The 23,931-nt window shown below is 42.6% G+C and overlaps 1 protein-coding gene across 1 annotated transcript in view; it reads right to left on the bottom strand.

Annotated features, from left to right (window-relative positions):
* Positions 1-4,797: 4,797 nt before the first annotated feature.
* The window catches only part of ZNF346 (zinc finger protein 346), a 48,517-nt gene continuing 29,383 nt past the window's right edge, over positions 4,798-23,931 (bottom strand). Inside the window, exons 6-7 of the mRNA XM_077472487.1 lie at positions 18,500-18,593; positions 4,798-11,596 (exon numbers count right to left, since the gene is read on the bottom strand). Of these exons, the coding sequence (XP_077328613.1) occupies positions 11,293-11,596; positions 18,500-18,593 (398 nt within the window). The 3' untranslated portion in view covers positions 4,798-11,292. The remainder of the gene's footprint in view (positions 11,597-18,499; positions 18,594-23,931) is intronic.

Genomic DNA, 23,931 nt, shown 5'->3' with positions numbered 1-23,931 from the left:
TATGATCCGCATGCCCCCCCCCCCCACCAAGCCCCAAAGGGCGCAGTCCACCCGACATAAGGGCCCATAGAAGCCCGTAGGGCCAGCAGTAAGCGCAGTATCAGGCATAAATCATACAAGCAAAACATCATGCAGCTGTATTGACACAAAGACTCCTGACTCAAAAACTGGCTGTAAACAAAAGTCCCCAAAATCTGCAACGGATCTCCCCACGCAACCTCAGGAGGTGTTTCAAACCCACAACCCCAACCATAACAATAAAAAGGGTATTTAAGGGAGCGTCAACTAAGTGCGACTGGCACGTGCAACTGATCAATAGAGATGCTGGTGCATAGTAATCAACCTTAGTCTCCTGGGAGCGATCCCAGGGGTACAAAAACTTTTGGTCATCCCACAACTCCAACCCATGTCCCGGGCTTCATTAACGTATAAAAACAAAAACAAGGCAAAAAAAATAGAAAAAAAATACATGCCCCCCCCCCACCACAGCAAGTCCCTGATAGAATGAAATCAGTCCCATGCCAGGAGGGCAAAGTCCCAACCTCCAGAGCCCCGACACAGGAGGCCATCCACCCTCCAAGCAGCACAGCCACACTCTATGTCCTCCCCCATCCCAAGCAGGGAGACAGCCACCCACCGGGCTGCAGCAGACTAAAGCTCTCCTCTACAGGGGGGGCATCCAAGAGTCTTGAGACAGTACTGGTGAAAAAAAAAAATAATTTGACTCCAGCGGTAATACCCCCAACACCCCCCCACCCCACATAGAACCCAACTCATCCACGACCGTGCCGCCGACACGCCAGGCTAGGTAGTCTCAAGGGGCCACAGCCACGCTGGTCAGCCGGGACTCTGCTACAGGAGCAAAAAATATATATATATACCAATCCTTTTCCTCACAGAACCGCCGTGGAACAGTGTCAAGCAGGATCCAAAGTCACCAGCGAGAACAGTCAGTCTCTAAGAGAGAGGAACAAGTACATCCATGCATCCCCCATGGAAATCAGTTTAAACCAAAAAGGGACAAATGCAAACGGGGGGGTGAAGGGGGGCACATAATAGACAAAGTCAGTGAGAACCTCGTCCGGCACCATCAGCGGGGGGGGCAGCGACTCCAGCCATGCTGCAGCATCCCGAGGGGTATTAAATCTCACCGTTTTGCCGTCCTGGACCCTCAGTTTTGCAGGAAAAAGGACACTGTACTTTATATTCCTCGCCCACAGCCCCAATTTAACTTGGTCGAAAGATCTACGGAGCTTCTGTGTCTCCATCCGATTTGTATTTTTAGTGGTCAATTGTTATTGCTGTATGTTTATCCATTGAATGGAATATATTGGTTTTCTTGGTGTACTCATGATTACCCTCATGCAACTTACCATTGATTTTCCAATAAATTTTAATGTTTCACACCTGCTTGCTTCATTCAAAGTCCCAACCCCCAGTCATCCTGATTGCTTTATTCAAATAGGGATGGAGGCGACTGACCTTAACCGGTCACCGCCTCATTTAAAGTCCCAATGTTCTCTTTTTCTTCTAAATAAAAAAATTCTCTGATGGAGCATACAAACTGTCAGATTTTCTGCCAACAGCCTGTCATCACACAATTTCCGTTGGAAAATCCGATGTGTATGAGCCTTTACTGCCCCAGAAGTGCACAGATCAGGAGTCCTGACTCTATTCTGATTCATCTTGTATGTTGGCTCTGAGATCAGTTAGTTGAAGTATTGACATCAAAGATAACAAATGAAACTAGCATTTACAAAAAGCGGGCAGATGGTCCCATCACAGATCCACAAAATCGAGGAAGCAGAAGCATGGAGATCCTACTGCTGAAGGCCTTTAGACAGTGAATGGCTTAACAGTGACATTACCAAATCTCTTTCAAATATACGTTTTTATTAATGCCCAATACGGGCTAAAGCAACAAATACAACTTATGCAACAACGTACAGTAGGGTATAGTGGGGGAAAAAGGGGAGGAGGTCCTCCTGATCAACAAACATACGTAGGGGGGGCAACATACACAGAATAAGCATAACGTTCCCTCCCCACTTTATATCAATTGTCCAGGCCTCTTGAGTTAATAAGTATAGGGTTCATGACCCTTTCCAGCTGGTAAGTTTTATTTCAAGGCTACTGGGCTCAAAGGAACGGTCCGACAACCACTCCCAGTCCCCCCCCCCCACCCCACTGGGTTGGACTCAATAGGCAATGGGGGGGGGGACCAATTCCAACAGATGGGAGCCTCCTGAAGAAAAGGAAATAAAAACATGGGAAGGGTAAGATGAGAAGGGTAGTAGGTGGGGTAGAGCGGTGGGGGGGCAGCTGTTCACAGAGACCTCCTTCCTTTCATAGATATCAGAAGGTGAGCTCTTCAGATTAATCTAAGGGCCATACCCTCTGGGGATAAAATTAAATGGAGCCATATATCCCATGTCGTTTTGTATTTTTCTTCTTGCTGTCTCGCGGTATGCACCAGATCCTCCATTCTCCTAATGTCTTCCACTTTTTGAATCCAGCTAGCTATCTTTGGAGGGGACTGACTTTTCCAGTTAATTGGAATGCATGGCATATGACCAATTTTTTATATTTCTTAATGGACATTGTGTTTACATGTAGTAAAAAGAATGCTGGGTCATTTGGGACCATGTAGTTTGTGAATTTCTGTATAGTTGTTCTGATTAGAGACCAGAAGTGTAGCAGCTTCGGGCAAGACCAGAATATGTGGAGCAACGTGCCCCTCTCTCTCCGACATCTCCAGCATAGTACAGAGGTGTTCGGGTAATAGGTATGCAAGATTTGTGGGGTCAAGTACCAACGTGTCATAAGTTTGTAGTCAGTTTCTTGTACTTTCGTACAGATAGAGGATTTAAGTGCTAGTGCTATCACACGCTGGGTCTGGCCCGAAGTGAACATACAGTTCAGGTCTCTTTCCCATTTACTTATGTAGGATGGGGGTGCGTTTTCTGTCGGGTAGAGCAGGAGGTTGTAGGTTGTGGATAATGTTCTTTGAAGTCTGTCTTCACCCGCACAACCAAATCTCTTTCTGAAATGCAAAAAGAAAAACTGCACCGCTTCAAGCTCCTAAAACAGCCATTCGGGAAGTCCACTGCTCTGGTTGCAGGTGACGAGCTTGTCTGGCTCAACAAATATAGCAAAATCTTGTGACAATTTTTAGTTTATTCTTTTATTGACATCAAGGTTTTTGATCTGAAGGTGTTGTTGTTCCTGTGTGTACCTGGGCGCAGCCCCTACTGAATTACCGAGCTGCAAGCATCTGTCTGTTATCCACCAATGCCTGCTCTCCATCTGCCAGCTGTCGCCAGTGCCAGCCTGCTCCTGCCTACTGCTTATCGGCATCTCTGCCTGCTGTGATTCACCGACGACCATCTGCTGCTTGACCCGGAGATCATGTCCAGTCCTGTGGCTAGAAAGACCACTCTGCATTTCCTGTCTACACTATCAGGGGCTCCGAGTCAGAGGTGTAAGAGAGGCCTTCCTCATTAGATCATGCTCTTCTACCAGATAGGTGACAATGGCATATTACTGTTTTTTCATTGGTAATAGAGCTCTTGATCCCTCCCACACACATAGAATACATTTGGGATTATGTAGTGTGGTATTGACGTAGGAATTTTTAATTGCATGATCAACTAATGTTTAAATGTTCTCCAGCCTATGCCACCCCCACTTCTATGATGAAGCCCTAGGTGGCATTCCAAAGTGGTGGGGACTGTATCTATCACCAGCTATACACAATAAACTTACAAGTAGGATTTCCGTGGAGTATGGACTCTTTCTTCGATCACCAAATCTATCAAGACTAGCCGCCAAAGACAGTAGTGCAACTATGAGGCTCAAAAAGTTTAGGCTGCTAAATTTACATCCACAAGAACCCCCAACGTACATACTGATAAAATGCTCCTGGAAGAAGCTTAATTATTTCCAACTAAGATTCTCATTTTACACTGTGTCAGCAACTGCCCTAAATGTGTTTGAATGAAAACTGTGGGGGGATACTTACTAGAACTGATGCAGCAGTGCATAGAAACCAGCTTATAGGTTTTAGCCTAGGTTCACATTGGTATGATTTGACATGTCAAATCGCATTCCAAATCGGCGTCTATTGCCGATCGGCGCTGCACCGATTCCCAAAAGTACTACTTTTGGCAACTTCGGGGGGCGATTTGTATAGACATCTGTGCAGGAACCCGCACAGATGTCAGTCAATATGCCACTGAAGTCAGACTGCATTGCCGGGTTAGAAATCGTGCAAGTTCAGCTGAACTTGCACGATTTCTAACCCGCTTCAATGTGAACCTAGGCTTATTGTCAAAAGCTTAAGATCCCATACACAATATTAGACTTTCTGCAGATTTTTGTATTCAGATTTACCAAAACCATATAATATGAAACTTACATGCAAACTGAGCTGTTGTTGTCACCGCTGGAGGTCACATCTATCTTCATCCGTCTTCCTTCTGGGTCTGCAGTCTCCGGCTGTGTGACTGGCCGGAGCTTAGTGATGTCACTACCACACATACGCAACGGAAGCTGCTGATCATGGCACAGAGCTTTGAAGAAATGGCACAGGCGGCCATTCCTTCAGAGCACATGCGCCCATGACGTCATCTGTGGCGTATACAGTAAATATCTCCTAAATGGTGCACGTTTGGGGGATATGTACAGTACCTATAGGTAAGCCTTATTATAGACTTACCGATAGGTACAAACAATCCAGGGAAGTTTACGTTCTCTTTAAGCATAACATTTTGATCACCAAAATAAAGAACACACAAATAAAGAAAACATATATGTTTAATTTACTAACACCAGGAGTTTTTTTACAGGTGGAATGCACATTAAAACACAACACAGTATAGAGAACATCTGTTACTCTTCACATTCAGAATGCCACAAGGTCACACACAGACAGGTGAGCCAAAACAGTATGGTTCCTGACAGGAAGGAGATGTGCTTTGTCAGATCCATACTTATCATCCCACTAGTGGGTACAAGCATTATATTATTGATGGTGGCTTTTCTGAAACCCAAACGATGTTCAGCTATGCCATAGAATCTAGCTAGAACAAAAAGATTCAACCCAAAACAAACATTAGAAATAGCAAACCATACAAGTGTATAAACTTTAGTAATCTTCTTTTAACAGATTCACAAATGCTAGCGCTGAACAGGTGTGCACAGAGTAGACAGCAAGCACCAGTAGCTTCCTTGGTAACAAGACATGGAAACAATTCTCATGGCAGACACTGTTACTCCAGGTACACTTAAGCAACAAGCTGGTCCAAATCATAGAAAGATGAAGGACAACCATGTTCTTAATATAGCCTAGCTTTCAACCTCTCTTCTTTCCCCTTTGGGTCAACAGTGGACAAAGCAGGAAGATGCAGCAACAGGAAAACTGCTAAGCAAAATAGTATAACAAAATGAATATGCTCTGTTAAAGCTGCTTTAATTCAATAAGTCACCATTTCGAACATCGAAATGTAAAAATGATAGGGTTTGATGTAGCTTCACATTCTGGAGCACTATTGCAAAAGACAAGACAACCTCACAAGACCTTTTCATCATTGTTGTATCCAGAGGCAAAGCTTAACTATATATCTGTCCCTGTATATGGATATATCTGTAATCCTTGCCTCTGGACAGCTTTCCCACTCAGACATTGTCAGTACGGCACCCACCGTTTACAAAGAGGAAGTGTCTCTTGGCTTCTTTATGCTCTGCATCATGTGGTCATGTAAGCACATGTCGTGTGATGCAGAAGGCAGCTGGCTTTCAGTTCCCTAGGGTGAACAGCAGACACTGTGCTGACATATAAGGTGTAAGTGGGGAATAAGTATGGAATATTGGGTTGCAAAGGGGGCCCAATTGCATCTGCAACCCTCCTGTGCCCCCCTACACCACATGCTTGATGGTTATAAAGTTCAATAGGCTGTTTTTTTTGTGTTTTCTAATAAGAGTTATAAATCCATTTAATCATCTTCGCCACCAATAAGACATAACATAGATGTGTGTAGTCAGATGTCAGAAAGATGTATTTGGATTATCTGCTGTTAATTACCAACCTTTGCCTGTAGCCTTAGCAAACAAGCTGCATCTATCAAGAATATCAGATATAAATTGTAAGTAAACTGGAAATCTTGCTAGCCCATCAACTATGCAAGGCAGAAAGAAATCTGCTTAGACTAGCTCAAAAAAACAAATCGGCACACTAGGCCATAAACTCCTGATCGTATTGCCAAGCTGTCACTTTTTAATGTACTGTTTAAGTAAACCTAGTAAAATGCTTTAAAAACTAAAAGTTGAAACTTGATCTATCCAGAGGTGTAGAAATAAAACATACAAGACATTCAATTATAAAAAAAAAATCTCCTTATTTGTTGGAGATAGACAGAGCACGCACTTGTCAGTCTATCCAGTTGTCCTAAATCCTACAGGTTAGTTTCGTTTTTATCACCAGTACAGAAATAGGCTATTCATGTATTGTTGTATTATGAATTGTGAATTTAATGAAAAAATTGCTGGATAAGCACCTGTCCTTAAAAATGGGCTCCTGAACTTTACAGATGACAAACAACATCAAATTTGTCTTGTTTAAAGGCAATCTTTGCAACTTTTTGTAATTCCTTGAAAACTAGGAACATGAATCCAGTGGACTTTTCCAGTTAACAAATGTAGGTTTAAGTTATCTTATGCTTTACCCATACATGGCTAAGCAAGTTAACTCTGCTATCGCTGGTACCTATAAAACTATCATTAAGAATGCTGACTTACAATGCAGCCATTGAAGGAAAGCATAATGATGGGGATTTACTAAAACTGGAGCACACAGAATCTGATGCAGCTGTGCATGGTAGCAAATCAGCTTCTAACTTCAGCTTGTTCAATTAAGCTCCGGCAATGAAACCTGGAAGCTGATTGGATTCTAGACAGAGCTGCACCAGATTTTGCACTTTCTAGATTTAGTAAATAACCCCCAATGCTCTTCACTAATTACATATTTTAAGCTGTTACTGCACAGTTTACCATAAAGTAATTTTAAAAAGGGGGCTTATTTTTTTACATGCTTTACATGTAGCAAAATAAAGAATTTGTAAATTATAAAATAGAAGAAATTCTATGCCGGGGAGAACATTATTTTTACTGGGCCAAACAATTCATGGACTTATTGTAAAAAGGAGTGAAAAGTATAACTGTTAAATAGTACTGCAAAGCAGAAGCAGAGCTGGGTATGTAGTAAGAACATACAGCTGCCCCTATGTAAACATATCATTTATCATTGCAAATGATATTTAAACCGTAACACAGACTTTATTTACATCAAGCTTATTTCTTTTACACGTATAGCCAAAAAAAGGTTAAAAACACTATACATTCCCTTTTAAGAGACAATGGGGTTGATTTACCAAAACTGGAAAGTGCCAAAACTGGTGCACCTCTGCACAGAAACCAATCAGCTTCCAGAATTTTTTGTCTAAGCTTAATTGAAGCTGGTTGGAAGCTGATTGACTACCATGCACAGTTGAACCAGATTTTGCACTCTCCAGCTTTAATAAATCAACCCCATTGCCACAAGCCCTCCCGACCCAATGATACCTTACCAGTAATCAGCTGCTCCTCTGCTTCAGGCACCAAAATCCTGGTTTCAGAGGATAGAGGGAATGTTAAAGCGGACCTTCACCCTCCAGCAGCACTGTCCTCCTCGCTATCCTGCACCCCCCCCCCCCCCCCCCTCATGAGGATTATTTTGTTGTTTACTTACATTTTTTTTCCTGCTAAAAGCCTCGGCCCACCCTCCATCTTCCGGCATTCACCTAGGCCAGATGTTTTGGAACTACATTTCCCATGATGCTCATGCACTCTGCAGTGTAGTGGAGCATCGTGGGAAATGTAGTTCCAAAACATCTGGAGTGCCAAGGTTTGCCATCACTGACCTAGGCGAATGATGACAGTGCCCCAACACCTCCTGAGATGCAAGATGTACAGTCCCATTCAGTAAGGGGGGGGGGGGGCAGTGTCGCATCCGTGCAACGGCTGCAGAGAGGATACCAGCAGGTCAACACTGGATCCGCTGGCTAGGCGAGTATCTGTGCAGAACACAGTATCAGGTAAATACGGGAAAACAAAAAATTAGGGGGGGGGGTGGCTGAATATCCTCTTTAATGTAGTCCCCTCTGTTATGTGACAGTGTTCGGGCCTAGTAAATGGCTGCTAGACCCAATCACCTGCTCCCCCATATTGAAAGCAAAGGCTATTTTTTCTTAGCTAGAGTAGAAGAAGGGGGAGCAGGGGATCGTTGGCAATGTATCAGTAGGTGGGAGACCTTTTTCACAGACAATGTCCAGTGTATTTCCCCTTTTACAGTAAAAACTGAGATGCCCCCCCGCTATACTTTTGTTATACGTTCACACAGCATAAAATTAGTAAGAAAATATTTCTTACTTTTCTGTTTTTTGTGGGGGTGTTTTTTTTAGCAGATTTATACACAGCACTCTATAGGCAGCTGTATTGTTCAGAACAGTTGGAAATGTGCAATTGAGGGATAGTCGTAGGGACATTTTTTTTATTCTTAACAGCTAAGGTTACCTTTAGGAACATGTTCTCAATGGATTACAAGTGTGTTAATCAGCACTGTCCTAATCTATTGACACTTCCTCCAGTTTTCTAACTGAAAGCCCTGCAGGGGTACGAGCAGCAAGCCAAAGAAAGTATCTGTAGGAGCCTGACATTTCACACGCAAAATTGGAGGTGCAATGCTTTGCGGGCCCCTGTGGGAAAAATAATAACTGTTTCTTTCTGCCAAAATATATCCATTTCCTATAGGTGAACTTAGACTTTAAGTCCATTACATAAAAAAATAATACCACCCAAACCACGAGATCTTTAACCCTTTGACAGACAGTGTGTACATCTAGTTAACAACTGCTGATGATCTTGCAGCACTATACAGGCAGGATTAATTATTGTAAACATTAAAATGAGGAGAGAGAGGGGGCAGGGTCGAACTGCAGCTGAATAGATATACGGAGCTGGAGCTTAGCTTGGGTGGCCCCATAGCAAGCCGCTTGCTGTGGGGGCACTCAACAGGAGTGAGGGGCTAAGAGCTCCAACCAGGCATTTGAGAAGAGGAGGGTTCAGGCTGCCCTATGCAAAACCACTGCACGGAGCAGGTAAGTATATTCAGGTTTATTTTAATATATTAAAAAAAGCAAGACTTTTCAATCACTTTAAGTATTACCACAGGATATCTTTGGGTCAATAGTTTCTGTATCACTACATTATTGTGATTTTGGAAGATCAATGGCTTGCTCACACTGCTAAAAGTCCCTTATGTAGCTTCCAACCTTAAGGCTTGGTTCACACTTCTGCGTGTGACTGTGGGAATCACACGATTCTTGCATTTGCAGTAAAAAATGCCCTGCTCTGCAAAAACGCGCAGAGCTGCCATTCATTCTGAATAGTAGCCCCACATATGTAAAATCGCAGTGCGTGTATGGGAACTGCAGGGAAATCACATGGTCAAAAAGACCACACGATTTCCCTGTAGCCGCATTTTTGAAAAGGTGCATGCACCTTTTTTTTCTTTTGCAGAAACGCAGGCACGGCAGCCTATTCATTTGAATGGGCTGCTGTGCCCGCAAAAACACATAGGTATGAACCTAGCGTAAAGTATTGTGATGCAGACATTATTCCCAAGATTTACATTTTGTGACTAAGCTATTTATTTTAGCTTAGAGCTATTGGATAAAGGGATAGTATGTGTAAGGTGTGTGGATTAAAGCAGCTTCAGTCAACCTACAAGCAAAAAGCCATGTATACTATAAACTGCTCCTGGTCTATAAAAGGTAGAATCTTAAAAGTGACTCTGTGGTCACTTGTATAGAAAAGCATACCTGCTAAAAGAAGAATGAATATATTTACTTGGAATAGTTTCACCGGCCTGGGAGCAGAAAAGCGATGGCGTTTTAAGGCATTGATCTCCGGAAAGGTAACGCCTGGTACGCACTATTCGTTCTTTCGATGGGTTGAACCAAAATAAAACAGTCAGCTCCGGTCGGAGCCGCTGTACTATGTGGAGTTAGAACAGTGATCTCCCCTGCTAAACTGTTGTGTTCTGACAGGGGGAAGATGCCCCCCCACCAGAACACTCCAATCAGCGCTCCTTGCCATTGGCTAAGAGCGCTTATCTGGAGTCGTTGGCTGCTGGTTTTTCCAGTCTGCTCGTCAGACAGAAGCCGACCAAACAAATTTTTTTTGTTGATCCAGCCAATGTCTCCCAACATTTGGCCCGTTTGTACGGTGCTTAAGTATACTGGGACTTCTTTTAGCAGGTAAACTTTGTATACAAATGATGCTGTGCTGATAGGGTCACTTTAAAGGTAGAACAGTAATAGTATGAAAGCTAATGTATCAATGCATTCTTATAAGTAGGTGAGTGATTTACCTATAATCGCCAATCAGGATCAGACTTTCAGGCAAGGCTTGAATCTGATTGGTAGCTCAGAGGTCATTTCAAGTTCTTAGTAGAATATCATTTGAAAATTGGGAAAGAGGTGGCAATGATAGCACATTTTACAGGATAGCTAGAAAAGGTTAGAGAATCTGTAATGTTTGCATTGCTGTGTGGTTTTATTTCCTTATAGTGTCAGAGGGGCATCACTGGGACACAAAATGAGGGTAAATATTCCCCAATCACCTGAGTCACAGACAGGGGAAAAAAAAACTGTTGGATGTACCTATCCTTTCCCACACTAAACTAAAAAAGTTTGGGCTGGAGTTGAACTTAACTTGACTAATTGGAGTTTCTGAGGAACTCTCCTTCAATCTATTTTCTGTAAATCAAAATAAAAAGGATGGTAAATAAGCACTATCCCTCCTTTCCCAATTTTACAGAACTTCCTGTGTTAAAGTCACACCTCTTTTTATTAGTATAGAGATCACCACGAAGCAAGGACAGGATGTTTTGCTGGGGTTGGAGGATGACTTCAATTTTATGGACCATGTAATGTGGATCAGTACAATATGAACATTGTTTTGTTCACTGAACTCAATGAGTTTACAATAAAAAAAATTAAAAAAAACAAACAAACTGAAATGTAAGAGTTTTATCTGTTCTAAACATTGCTCAGGGAGTAGCCAGTTCCTGTTTAAGTACTTTTCCACAGGATAGGAACAGAATAAGGGTTGAGGTGAGACAACACATTCATTTTCATTTCCGAATCATTGGTTCCACAGCACTGAATCGGCCAAAAACAACACAGACCGGTTGATCTAGTAGCCTTGGCCAAAGTAATGGTAGCCCTCTGGTCCTGTCGGATCTTTGCGACCATAGCGCTGTGATGCATAAGGGGGCAGTGATAGTAATCCCGAACGAAAACCAGATGACCTTTGAAACAAAAGTTCTGTTCTGGGAGGAGGTGTACCACCAGTATTAGGAGGTGCTGAAGAAAAGCCAGCTGATGGAAAATGACTTGCTGAAGAGGAGAATCTGGATGAGGGACCTCTAGCTGAATAAGGACCCATAGAATTAGAAGTTGAAAATCTGTCCACAGGTGTAGTTACCTTTGACGTTACACTGGTATAGAAAGAAAAACAGGCAATAAATAGACAACAGGGAATTTAGGCAGATAAACCTAAAGAAATAAATAGGTTCCCCACTTAGGTGGAATAATTAAAACAGTAGCAACCAGATTCCTTACCTTATTTGCAGGTTTAAGAGAAATACATTGTCTATTGTCTAGGGCAGGGGTGTCCAACCTTTTGAAATTCCTGGGCCACATTGGAAACGGAGCAAGGGCCACTTTAGTGACTTGGTAACAGGTCACAATTAGCAGAGCAGGCAGATGACAGAACCGTGTCCACTCTGCATATGCAGAGCAGACACGGACACAGCCCGCTCTACTCTACGGGCCTTCCAGGTGATCCTCCCAGATGAAAGGGGGGATCCGCTTCTGTTTTTTAAGTCCATTTACATTTGCCGCTCTATAAAGGTGAATAGAGAGTACGACTGGGTCCACCTGAAAATGGACAGGCGGACCTTAAAGTGGTTGTAAACCCTTACAAACCACTTTGACCTACAGGTAAGCCTAGATTAAGGCTTACCTGTAGGTCCAAGAAATATCTCCTAAACCTACATGGTTTAGGAGGTATTTACTAAAAGACAGGCACCGCGGAAGTGACGTCATCACTGCTCCGATGCTGTGAGTGGCCAGCGATACCCGGAAGAAGATGGACGCTCCGTACTACAGGGGACAGCGGTGACATAACTGGCTCTTGTGTCAATTAAGTGACACATAATGGGCTACTATGCGATGCATAGTAGCCCATTATGCTTTACCTTTGCAGGGAGACAAAGAAGAAGAAAACACCCATCAGGGTTTACTTCCTCTTTAACAGGCCGATCGTGTGAAAGGGGCCTAAGGCTGCTTTTACACTGATGAACTGCAATTTACTTGCACCTCAACTGACCTCAATCTTCACTTCTTCCTCAGGGTTCATGCAGGTATCCCTGGCTGCTGCTGTCCCCAGGGGGGGCTATGGCTGGTGGCTGCTGGTGGTTGTTCTCCAGGGCTGGTAATGCTGGTGGGTACTGCTGACTGGTTCCCAACCCGCCAACCCCAATCTGGGGTTGCCAAAACGCCATCCCTGAGCAGGAGGTGGCGGGCACTTCAAGGGTCAGTTGGGCACCCCTGCACTGGCAATAAGGATAGCAGTTCATCTTGTGGCAGTGCTGTGTGGCGAGGTGAGGGGGATTAGGAGTAGAGGGCTTTGGAGGGGCGCAATTGAAATCTGGGCCTTGTGCCCCCAGGTAGGGCCATGCAGTATTTACTTACCTGGTGCCCCTGTATTCCCTACTGCCGATGCGATTGCAAACATGGCAGACCCGGCATCCCTCCAGGCTTACATTCGCCTGGCTTGTCAATGTAGACAGTCGCCGCCGTGTCAGCACGACATTACCGCTGTCCCTACAGATGTGCATGGGCTGGTATTTTTTGTGTCAGCCGCTGTGGTTGCTTTGCTTGCACATCATCCCACCCCAGCACTTCCCTAGCTATGGCTATGCAGCATTTACTTAGCTGGCACCCCTGCTGCCATTGTAATTGCAAACATGGCAGCCCTGGCATCGTTCCAGGCATGCATTTGCATGGTTTGTCAATGTAGGCTGCCGCAGCTGCTATGTTTGCCTGGCTTCAACGGCATCCCTACAGACATGCATGGGCCAGGATCATCTACGTAAGCTGCCATGGCTGCTGTGCTTGCACGGCATCACCGGTGTCTCTCCAGACAGCCTAGGTCACATGCTGTACTCTCTGGAGTCAAAGGTTGGACACCCCTGGTCTAGGTTGTCATTTATCCAGGTCATGGTATAGCAAAGTAGTAATTGCATCTTACTGGACTTGTTCTTTTTTTGAAGACATCTCACGGCTTATCCAAGCCAATTATTCAGTTCTAAAGAGTGTCAGGAACATAAAGTACCCCAGCATTTATAGCCGCACAGAAAACTCAGTCACATTTTTAAACTCATGATGGAATAAGTCAAAGCAGATACTGATTCTCCATGAACAGGATGGGAGGTGTGATAGTTTATTCAAACATGCTGTTCTAATTACACAATCCAATCCCATGGTGCTAAGAATCTTGCAGTAAAATGTAATTCTTCAATTTTCATAGCTGTAGATGTGTAGTCTTTTCAAATGACAGGGTAGACATGTTAGAAAGGCAGCTGTGTAAATCATGTAAAGCCCAATCTCCAGCCAGCAATGTGCACAAAAGCAGCTCCCTTCCTCATTGGCTCAGACACAGCAGCGGGAGCCATTGGCCACTGCTTTCAATCCCAGCAAGTGAGGAGGGTTGAGGACAAACAGAGTGGGGCTTGGGAGTAAGCATGTATGTGTGCCCCCATAGCAAGCCACTTGCTATGGAGGTATTCAGCAGAGGGGAGGAGCCCAGAGCGCCTGGCGGGGGACCCAGGAGAAGGGTAGGAACTGCTCTTTGCAAAACCACTGCATAGAGCAGGTAAGTATAACATTTTCCTTTAATATCACTTTAACACACATTGCAGTCATCCTGGGATTGGATTGTGTAATCAGAACAGGGTGTTTAAACAAACTATCATACCTCTCATCCTTCTTGGACAATCAACATCTGACTTGACATTGTTACCTGTGTGGCTATAAATCCTGGGGTATGGCTGGCACTTATTAGAACTGAAGAAGCTGCTTTGATAAGCTGCAAAACATAAACAAGAGCGAAAGGATGATAATAAAATTAGTAATGAGTATACAAATGCCCCCTATAGTGAATTTTTTTACAAATCCTATTTAACCGCTTATATATGTTTTATTACCTTCCCGCACATTTGTTTATTGTTCATTTCTAACTTATTTTTTCAAAACTGACATCATACAACTTTTGCTTGTGAAAGTTAATGAACATTTCTCTGGTTTTATCAGAATCTACAAGGTAACATTAGTACTTTAAGTTGATGAATATGTTAACCCAACAAGCACATCTAGTAACCATTGCATATTGGAGGATCCACTTACCAATTATGATGATCACGTTTTTTCAGTGCAAAGATGTCTTGGTCATTCTAGTAGGGGCTTAGGGACCTCGTCCTCAAAATATACTTCTACCCCTGAAGGGCAACCGGCTTTTGGAGAGGCTCTGAAACAGTGAGGTCAATGAGGAAGCTTTAATGCATCTTGCAGTATATTGTTTTGCCCCAACTAAAGCACAAGGAACAACTTTGCAGTGAAAACATGGCAACACGACCTAGGCTATATTTAACAGATGTAGATGGATGACTTCTTCATAGCTCAATAGTTTGATTAAAAATACAAGTTGTGTGGAGGTGAAAAGTTGAATGAGGGGAAATCAGGGAATGTCTTAATGTGTACATGTCTTCTTTATTAAGAATGGGGGTTTTAGAATAATTTACCTTTTTTTAGACTAAGGCAGGACTATCTGACGCCCCAAATATGCACACAAAACTATAGATATTTCCTGAAAAGATAAGTAGTTTTAAGCCTCATACACACACAATGAGATTATTGGATGGATGTCCATTTCATTGTCCTTTTTTTTGCATGCTAGTCTCATGACTCGAAAATGAAGAGGTTACTAAAGTAATGAAAATTCTTGCATGACAGAATACAACTTCGGAACTGATGTAATGTGTTGTGTTTTATTGTAATGTATTCTGTAGTTTCCGAGCATGCGTGGTCTTGCTGTTCAGGTTTTTTTTTTTTCAGGATGAAAACTGTACTGATTAAAGTGATATTAAAGTCTTTGTTATTTTTAAACAAGAAAAACCAGCATGTCATATTTACCTGCTCTACCTGCTCTGTGTAGTGGTTTTGCACAGAGCAGCCCAGATCCTCCTCTTCTCGAGTCACTTGCCAGCGCTCCTGGACCCTCCCTCCTGCCGAGTGCCCCCTCAGCAAGCAGCCCCACCCATTTTCTCCCCTCATTGGCTCACTGACTTTGATTGGCAGCAGCAGGAGCCATTCAAAAGGGAGAGTCCCGGACAGCCAAGGCTTTCGTGCAACATCGCTGGATCGAGATGGCTCCCAAGTATCAGGGGGGCTGCTGCACACAGAAATGAAAAAAAGTCTACACACCCCTGTTGGGTTTATGTTATATAAAAAAAAATGATTTCAGAAATGTTTCCACCTTTAATGTGACCTATAAACTGTGCAACTCATTTGAATAGCAAACTGTAATCTTCGGGGGGGTGGGGTAAAACAAAAAAAAATTAAAAATAATGTGGTTGCATTAGTGTGCACACGCTCTTACAACTGGATGTAGCTGTGTTCAGAATTAAGCAATTACATTAAAATCCATGTTAAATAGGAGTCAGTTCATGCCTGCCCTCATTTAAAGTGCCTCTGATTAACCCCAAATAAAGTTCAGTTGTACTAGTAGACCTTTCCTGAGATTTTCTTAGTCACATCCTACAGCAAAAGCCATGGTCCACAGAGAGCTTCCAAAGCATCAGTATCAGTCAGGAGAGGGGTACAAAAGAATTTCCACGGTAATAAATATACAATGGAACACAGTGAAGACAGTCATCATCAAGTGGAGGAAATATGGCACAACAGGGACATTACCAAGAACTGGATGTCCCTCCAAAATTGATGAAAAAACAAGAGTAAAACCGGTCAGGGAGGCTGCCAAGAGGCCTACAGCAACATTAAATTTGCTGCAGGAATATCTGGCAAGTACTGGCTGTGTGGTACATGTGACAACAATCTCCCGTATTCTTCATATGTCTGGGTTATGCGGTAGAGTGGCAAGAAGAAAAACATCCAAGCGTGGATGGTTTGGCGCAAAAACTACACTGTACATCACCAAAAGAACACCATACCTACAGTGAAGCATGGTGGTGGCAGCACCGTGCTTTGGGGCTGTTTTTCTTCAGCTGGAACAGGGACCTTAGTCATGGTAGAGGGAATTATGAACAGTTACAAATACCAGTCAATATTGGCACAAAACCTTCAGGCTTCTGCTGGAAAGCTGAATATGAAGAGGAACTTCATCTTTCAGCATGACAACAACCCAAAACATACATCCAAATCAACAAAGGAATGGCTTCACCAGAAGAAGATTAAAGTTTTGGAATGGCCCAGCCAGAGCCCAGACCTGAATCTGATTGAAAATCCATGGGGTGATCTGAAGAGGGCTGTGCACAGGAGATGCCCTCGCAATATGACCGCTTTAGAGTGGGTAAATATTGCCATGTCTAGATGTGCTATGCCAATAGACTCATACCCAAAATGACTGAGTGCTGTAATAAAATCAAAAGGTGCTTCAACAAAGTATTAGTTTAAGGGTGTGCACACTTATGCAATCACATTATTTTATTTTTACTTCCCTCCACCTAAAAGATTTCAGTTTGTTATTCAACCGAGTTGTACAGTTTATAGGTCACATTAAAGGTGGAAAAAGTTCTGAAATTATTTATCTCAGAGGTTGTGGCATTACTCGGGGACCTGAAGAGAGAGAAGAGTGGAATGATGTAAAAGCTGGAATTTTTTTCTGTTGCACTGTATTATAGGAGGCACACAAACCACTCTGAAAACAGCAGAGGGACAGGTTATAGTGGTTCTAAAGGCAGTTTTTTTTTTTTTTTTACCTTAATGCATTCTATGCATTAAAGTGGTTGTTAACCCACTGTAAGAACTTCATATAATCCTCATTGTTTCCTAATAGGTGCTCCTGTGTCTGCAGATTTTACCTCATATCAGAGTGCCTCTAGGCGCTCATGTGACCAAATGGCTCTCTCTTCTCCCCATCTGACAGATGCAGCAGGTGGGGCCGAGACCCCCCCCCCCTGTACTGATGTCAGTCGGGAGGGAAGGAGGAGAGAGCCCGCTGTCACATCAATGCCAAGCAGCGCTCTGAAATGAGGTACAATCTGCATTTTTTTTATATACAACACAGACAGGAGCACCTATTCTTAGTAAACAAAGATTATATAAGATATTAAATGTTATTTCAGCAGCAGGAGCTGAGGGAGGGAGGGGGGAGAGGAGGACAGGAGAGCTGCAGATGATGGAGGCACGTAAACTGACCACGGTGTCAGCACTCAGCAGCCATGATACACCGTGGTCAGTTTACAAAAGCGGAGACAGAAACTGGCAGGATCAGCCAGGTATTTCAGGGGGGGCAAATTACACAGCACAAGCACTGTGCTGTATAACATGCTTTAAAGGAACAGGATCCATTTTTTTTTCAGGTTAAAACTCTTAAAGGTAAAAAAATAACAAAAACAAAAAAAAACTCCTGGGTGCAGTTCCCCCCAACCCCCTTATATTTACCTGAGTCACATCTCAATCCAACAATGTGCATGAGAGCAGGGGGTTTCCCAGGTCTCTCCCTCCTCATTAGCTTACACAGCAGTGGAAGTGGTCAATAACAGCCAGTTAGAATGAGGAGACAGCACAGAAATGGGGCTTCGGGCGAGCCTGCTGAAGTGCCGCCATAGCAAGAGGTTTGCTATGGGGCACTCAGCAGGGGGGAGGAGCCAGGACCACCAGTGGGGTAACCAAAACGAAGAGGATTGGGCCCGCTCTGGGCAAAACCATTGTACACATGCTTGTTATTTAAAAAAATAAAATAAAATTACAACCTTTAGAATCACTTTAAAATGAAGTGTTAGGTTGCATATATGTAGGTGGAAGGGTTAAGAGTTATATTAACAGTAAGGGATGGGTTAGAGGTCAGGGGTAATTATGTTAATTACACCCTATACTGAAGCCCTATACTGAGCTGGACTGGGAGCTCCTGGAATCAAAATCTAACATTTGAATAAAGATTAATTTAATTCAAAATCTGAAAAATTACCAATGCAGAGATTTATTTAGAAGTAAATTAAACTGTACTATGCTCAAAATAAGCATATATTAAAATTCCCCGCTACTTAAGTTCAATATAGTGAATAAGTAGATTACTTACATAATGGATTGATACTTACTTGTTTTTGTGTTTTGCACCACTGATGTGAGCCTCATACTGTGCTATAGAATTCACAACAATATTGCATATGTCACAGGTGAAGCCGTTCCCAGCTGAAAGACACAGGAATAGCATGCATTTATTATGATGGATATCCCTAGGGTAAAGTCATTATATGAATTGCGATGCTCCCGACTCCAATTGCTATGCGGCTTTGATATCATTCATGTTTACTCACGTTATACCTTATTATGGCACAAGGTTCACAAAAAAAAAAAAAACACATGGGTACAAAAGATAAATGATTGCCAGGACTGTGCAGCACAGCAGAGAACAAACTATGCTGCCTGAAATCTCAAGGAGAAATATATAACTAAATCCAAAGCAGAAACAATTTTTTGGGTTTTGAATACGGTAGGAAAGGGCTAAAATATTTTTTTTTTTGCCGGTTGCCATTGAGGGAAATTTCCCTTTACTGTCCCATAGGGCATAACCAAAAGTGAGGGGACCTCTAAAGTGAGTCGTGCTCTTATTGGAAACCTCCCCTTCAACCCTTGTGCCAGTGGAAAACTTTAAACTTTGTATTCTTCCTTATGGTTAACCCCAGTCATCAGGACAGACAGACAATGACACACCTCTATCCAAAGAAAAAAATAGATAGATACACACATTACACTTTTAAGTCCCATGTGTGACCATTCAGTGTACCTAACACCCATTTGTTTTCTCATCAACATGTACACTTCGCAATCCCAATATGCATGTTTGATTGTCTGAAAATCATGCCAATATAGAAAACTGTCCTCTACTGTCAGCCGGAGTGAGCATTGCCAGGCCTAAATTGACATTGATTTTTTAAAGCTGTGATCGATACAGATATAAAGGGCACACATTAAAGTGGAATTAAACTCCGCTTTTGAACCTACAGTGAATATCTCCTAAATTCACACAACATGCAGCCGGTGACGTCACTGGAGCATGCGCTCTGAAGAGACAGCATATCATGTTGGAGTCAAGGGATCCGGTGCGCATGTACGAGAGGGACGTCATCGCGGCCCCGGCCACTCATACAGCCAGAGCTTGCAAACCCAGAAAGAAGAACCATAGCAGCGCTAGGAGATTTGACAGCGTTGTGCTGGAGGGCTCCGTGTACAGGTAAGTTTGCCATAATGTACTAGTATGCAGGGCATACTAATACATTATGACTTAAACCAGCAAGGGGCCTATTGTTTTATTTTGTTGGTGTTTTACTACCACTTTCATGCAGCTCTGTATTCAATAATACATAATTCAGTGTATTTTCTGTAAAGCGGCAGCAAACTGCAGTAAAAAAAAAAAAAAAAAAATTCTTCTCCCTGCAAATTAATGTCATAATGTGCTAGCATGCATCGCATGGTAACACATTTTGAAAGACTTACCTGAAAACAAACCCTTCCATGCTTTCACCGCTGACAGGGCTCCCATCTTCACCTGGTCTTTCTTCCGGGTTCACGGGCAGCCGTCATTTAATTGGTGGTGCCACGTTTACTCCGGCAGCATGGCTCTCTTTATGAACGGTACATCGTCCACTGAGAGCGCAGTATGCCACATCACCCTGGCACTGCCAATCAAACGGCAACCTTATTATGGGCTTACCTGTAGGTATAGATTTAAAAAAAATCCTTAACTACTACTTTAAATGGAAGTAGTTTAAGTACCCGAGCCAATCAGTTGTGCTGCCATGCAATGAGCTTGCTAATGGGAGGAGAGAGCAGAGTGACTTAGAGATGAGCTCATTAGTCTGCAGATTCTTCTTTCACTGGCCAGTCACAGGCTGGGAAGTACAAAACCTGGAACTGTTACTAAACTGCAGCAGATATGAATTAGATCTTCTGGGCTGTGCTGCCCTAAAAAAAAAAAAAAAAAACACACAATTTTGTTACCCTCACAGTGTGACATCAGAAACAGGAAGTGATGAGGATTTCATCACTTCCAGTTCTGGGCCGATGTAAAGAAGCCATTAGACCCAAGATCTCTCCATAAAGATCTCTCATGGCCAATGCTATCACAATGGATGTTGTGCATCCCTTCTGAGAGGTATAAAAGATTAAAAAAATAAATATAGTGTATAATATATAAATATAGAGTATATATATTTTTTTTATATGTTAAAAAAATATATCTTTAAAGCGCCATCCCATGGTCACAGGCAAGGGGGAACACATACGTAGATCACACACACATATGTAAGCTGTGTTTGCGCCACACCTGACGTATTGCCATGAATGTTTTAGGGAGAGCAATAATTCTAGCACCAGATCTCAAGTGTAACACTAAGCTGGTAACCTAAAGACTTCTAAAGCATCGCCTATGGAGATTTATATGTGTCACAGTTTGGCGCAGTTCCAGGAACGTGCAAATTTAAAGCGTGAAATGTTAGGTATCCATTTACTTGGCGTAAGAATTTATGTGAGAAGTGTTAGAATTGGCCTGGTGTTAAAGTTTACAGGCTTAGCAGCCACACTGAGCTGCTCACAGGTGTTGGCAGATTCCCATCACTGCCATTCACACCAGGGAAAAACACCGGAGTGAATGTAGCCAGCCATAGATGAATCAGAAACCAAACGTTGCCTCAGTCGAAAATGGCCAATTTGATGGTGCCATTGTTTTGTTCTTCTAAAAAAAAAAAATTATATATATCTCCAGGTTGTCAGCTCAGGCACTTTTGATTGCAGCACAAAAACCGCATGTTGCAGCTGGCGCACGAATGATGCGAAAACTGAACGACCTTATTCTCCAAGATTTTTCACGTAGTAGAAATCATGGCCCAACAGATTTCCAGCATTAGCTACCAAAAGATATTGGGGCACCAGCTGGAAAGTGGCATGTGTTAGAATTGTTCAGTTCAATTTGGTATTTAAAGCAGTTTTAAACCACTGAACGTGTTTTTTTTTTTTTTTTAAACCATAATGTGCTACTCTACTAGCTCACTATGTTTAACTTACCTTAAAACGTAGCCCTCCCACGTCGAGATGTCAGAGCTGGGGGCCGCTTTCATCTTCACCCATCTTGCTTCCGTGTTCACAGACTCTGGCTCTGTGACTGGCTGGAGCTTCGATTAAGTCACAGGGCTCTGAAGAACGGCATGGGTAGCCGTTCCTAGCGCATACGCCAGTGATGTCACTGCATGATGGCTGCATGTACAGTAAATATCTCCTAAACGGTGCACGCTTAGGAGATATTTACACTACCTATAGATTATCCTTATTATAGGCGTAACTATAGGCAAAAGTCAGTAATGGAAGTTAACTTCCACTTTAAAAGTGGCAGATGTGGAATGCTCATCCTTTCTACAGGATAAAAGGAACACTTTACCTTCATGAACCAGCTGCATTAGTCCGAAGACTGCACTAGGCCATAGCGATGGTTTCCATGGAGGGACAGATGTGTTGCTGCCTATAGCTCTTGTTGAGATACATTCCCAGTCCATTTAGTGAAATACTATTGTGTTATTTTGCTTTAATAGTGTGGGTCCTTGAAACCCGCTTTTCATAGCTGAAATAAAAATTATACCCTGCTGGTATTGGCTAGTGGCACAGGATAAGTTACCTAGTATGAGGCGAGGGCATTCTCAGCATGATCTAGATGCCTGGGACTAAACTTGTGGCAAGGACAGATAAAAGTAAAAGGTATCCATAGACATGAGATGTTGAAGACGACACTTGTTCAAATCTATCATTTTCTGTTGGAACTAACACCCTTTGCATAAGGATGTTAGAAATGGGAATTAAGTTGCTTGCCAAAGGATTTGTAATCCTGTTAGCTAGCTAATAAAAACAAAAAATAAAGCTACTCTGGTAGATTTTAAGATAAATTTGTCATTGTAATGGATTAGTCTACTGCATTGTATCAAGACTGGCTGGAGTTCTGAATAAATAAATCAATCAAGTGATATTTCTCCAATGTTTAAATTAAGAACATAGGAAAAAACTTTTTGGCGTTTGTGCTAAGGAAGAAAAAAAACGAAGCATAACTGGGAGGAGTTGGGTGAAGTTTCCTGTGTTGACACCTATGGCCAATGATATGCATGTACAGATTTAAAGTTGTGGACATTGGGATTGGACACATGTTGACAGCCTCCATTCACTGCTGGGTAAAATTTTTATTAAAAGCAACAGTATATGCTAGTTTATAAAAACCATGCATGCTTCAAATGTGTTACAAATGGCAGTATATAAGAGAATCAAGTCTAGAAACTATAAAACTTTTCTTACAACTGCTAAATCAGCAAAAGCAATGATTTTACTAAACCCAGGGCCCTGCATTTACTATATCTGGTCTCCCACAGCAGGGCTTGACAAATTTGCTTGGAATCTAGGAGCCACCTAAAAAAGTTAGGAGCCAGGTCCGTGACGGCGATCCGGACCTGTCCCTGGCCTGACATGGAGAAGCGTGAGGGGAAGATAGCCCCCCCACCTGTCTCCAAGTCATTGCCCATAGCTCTTAGAGGGACATTTTATTTATTTTATTTTTTTCAAATGTCAATTTTTTATTAAATTGCATTTTAGTGTAAATATGAGATGTGAGGTCTCTCTGACTCCAGATCTCATATATAAGAGGACCTGTCATGCTTTTTTCTATTACAAGGGATTTTTACATTCCTTGTAATAGGAATAAAAGTGACACAATTTTTTTTTTTTTTAAAGAACAGTGAAAAAAAATTAAAATAAAAGTTAAAATAAGAAAAAAATACAAATTTAAACGCGCCCTGTCCTGCCAAGCTTGCGTGCAGAAGCGAACGCATATGAAAGCGGTGTTCAAACCACACATGTGAGGTATTGCCGTGATTGGTAGTGAGAGCAATAATTCTAGCCCCCCTCTGTAACTCAAAACATGCAACCTGTAGAATTTTTTAAACGTCGCCTATGGAGATTTTAAAGGGTAAAAGTTTGTCGCCATTCCATGAGCAAGCACAATTTTGAAGCGTGACATGTTGGGCATCAATTTACTCGGTGTAACATTATCTTTCACAATATAAAAAAATTGGGCTAACTTTACTGTTGTCTTATTTTTTTATTAAATACATTATTTTTCCACAAAAAAGTGCGCTTGCAAGTCCGCTGCGCAAATCGGGTGTGACAGACAGTATTGCAACAGCCACCATTTTATTCTCTAGGGTGTTAGAATAAAAAATATATATAATGTTTAGGGGTTCTAAGTAAAGGGAAGGAGATAGGCGGGCAGTGAAAACAGACAGGGGAAGCTACACTAGCATTGCTGGTTGTCATACCAACGGCCACCACAAGAGGGCGCCAGATTCCAGAAGGAACCATAGGACCGCAGAAGGCCTCAAAGCCGCGGCCTCAATTACCGGCGGCGTGGCAAGACACGATCAGGCTGGGGGGGGGTCCATGGAGACAGAATACCCCCAGCTGTGCTGCCCCAGGTCGCCAATTCTAGTCGCAAATGGTT

Source organism: Lithobates pipiens, unplaced genomic scaffold (assembly GCF_037356315.1).
Source record: "Lithobates pipiens isolate NorthernLeopardFrog02 unplaced genomic scaffold, aLitPip1_a1.2 Scaffold_8, whole genome shotgun sequence".
Lineage (NCBI taxonomy): Eukaryota > Metazoa > Chordata > Amphibia > Anura > Ranidae > Lithobates > Lithobates pipiens.
The sequence above is the reverse complement of the archived record's forward strand: the minus strand, read 5'-3'. Positions and strand labels throughout refer to the sequence as shown.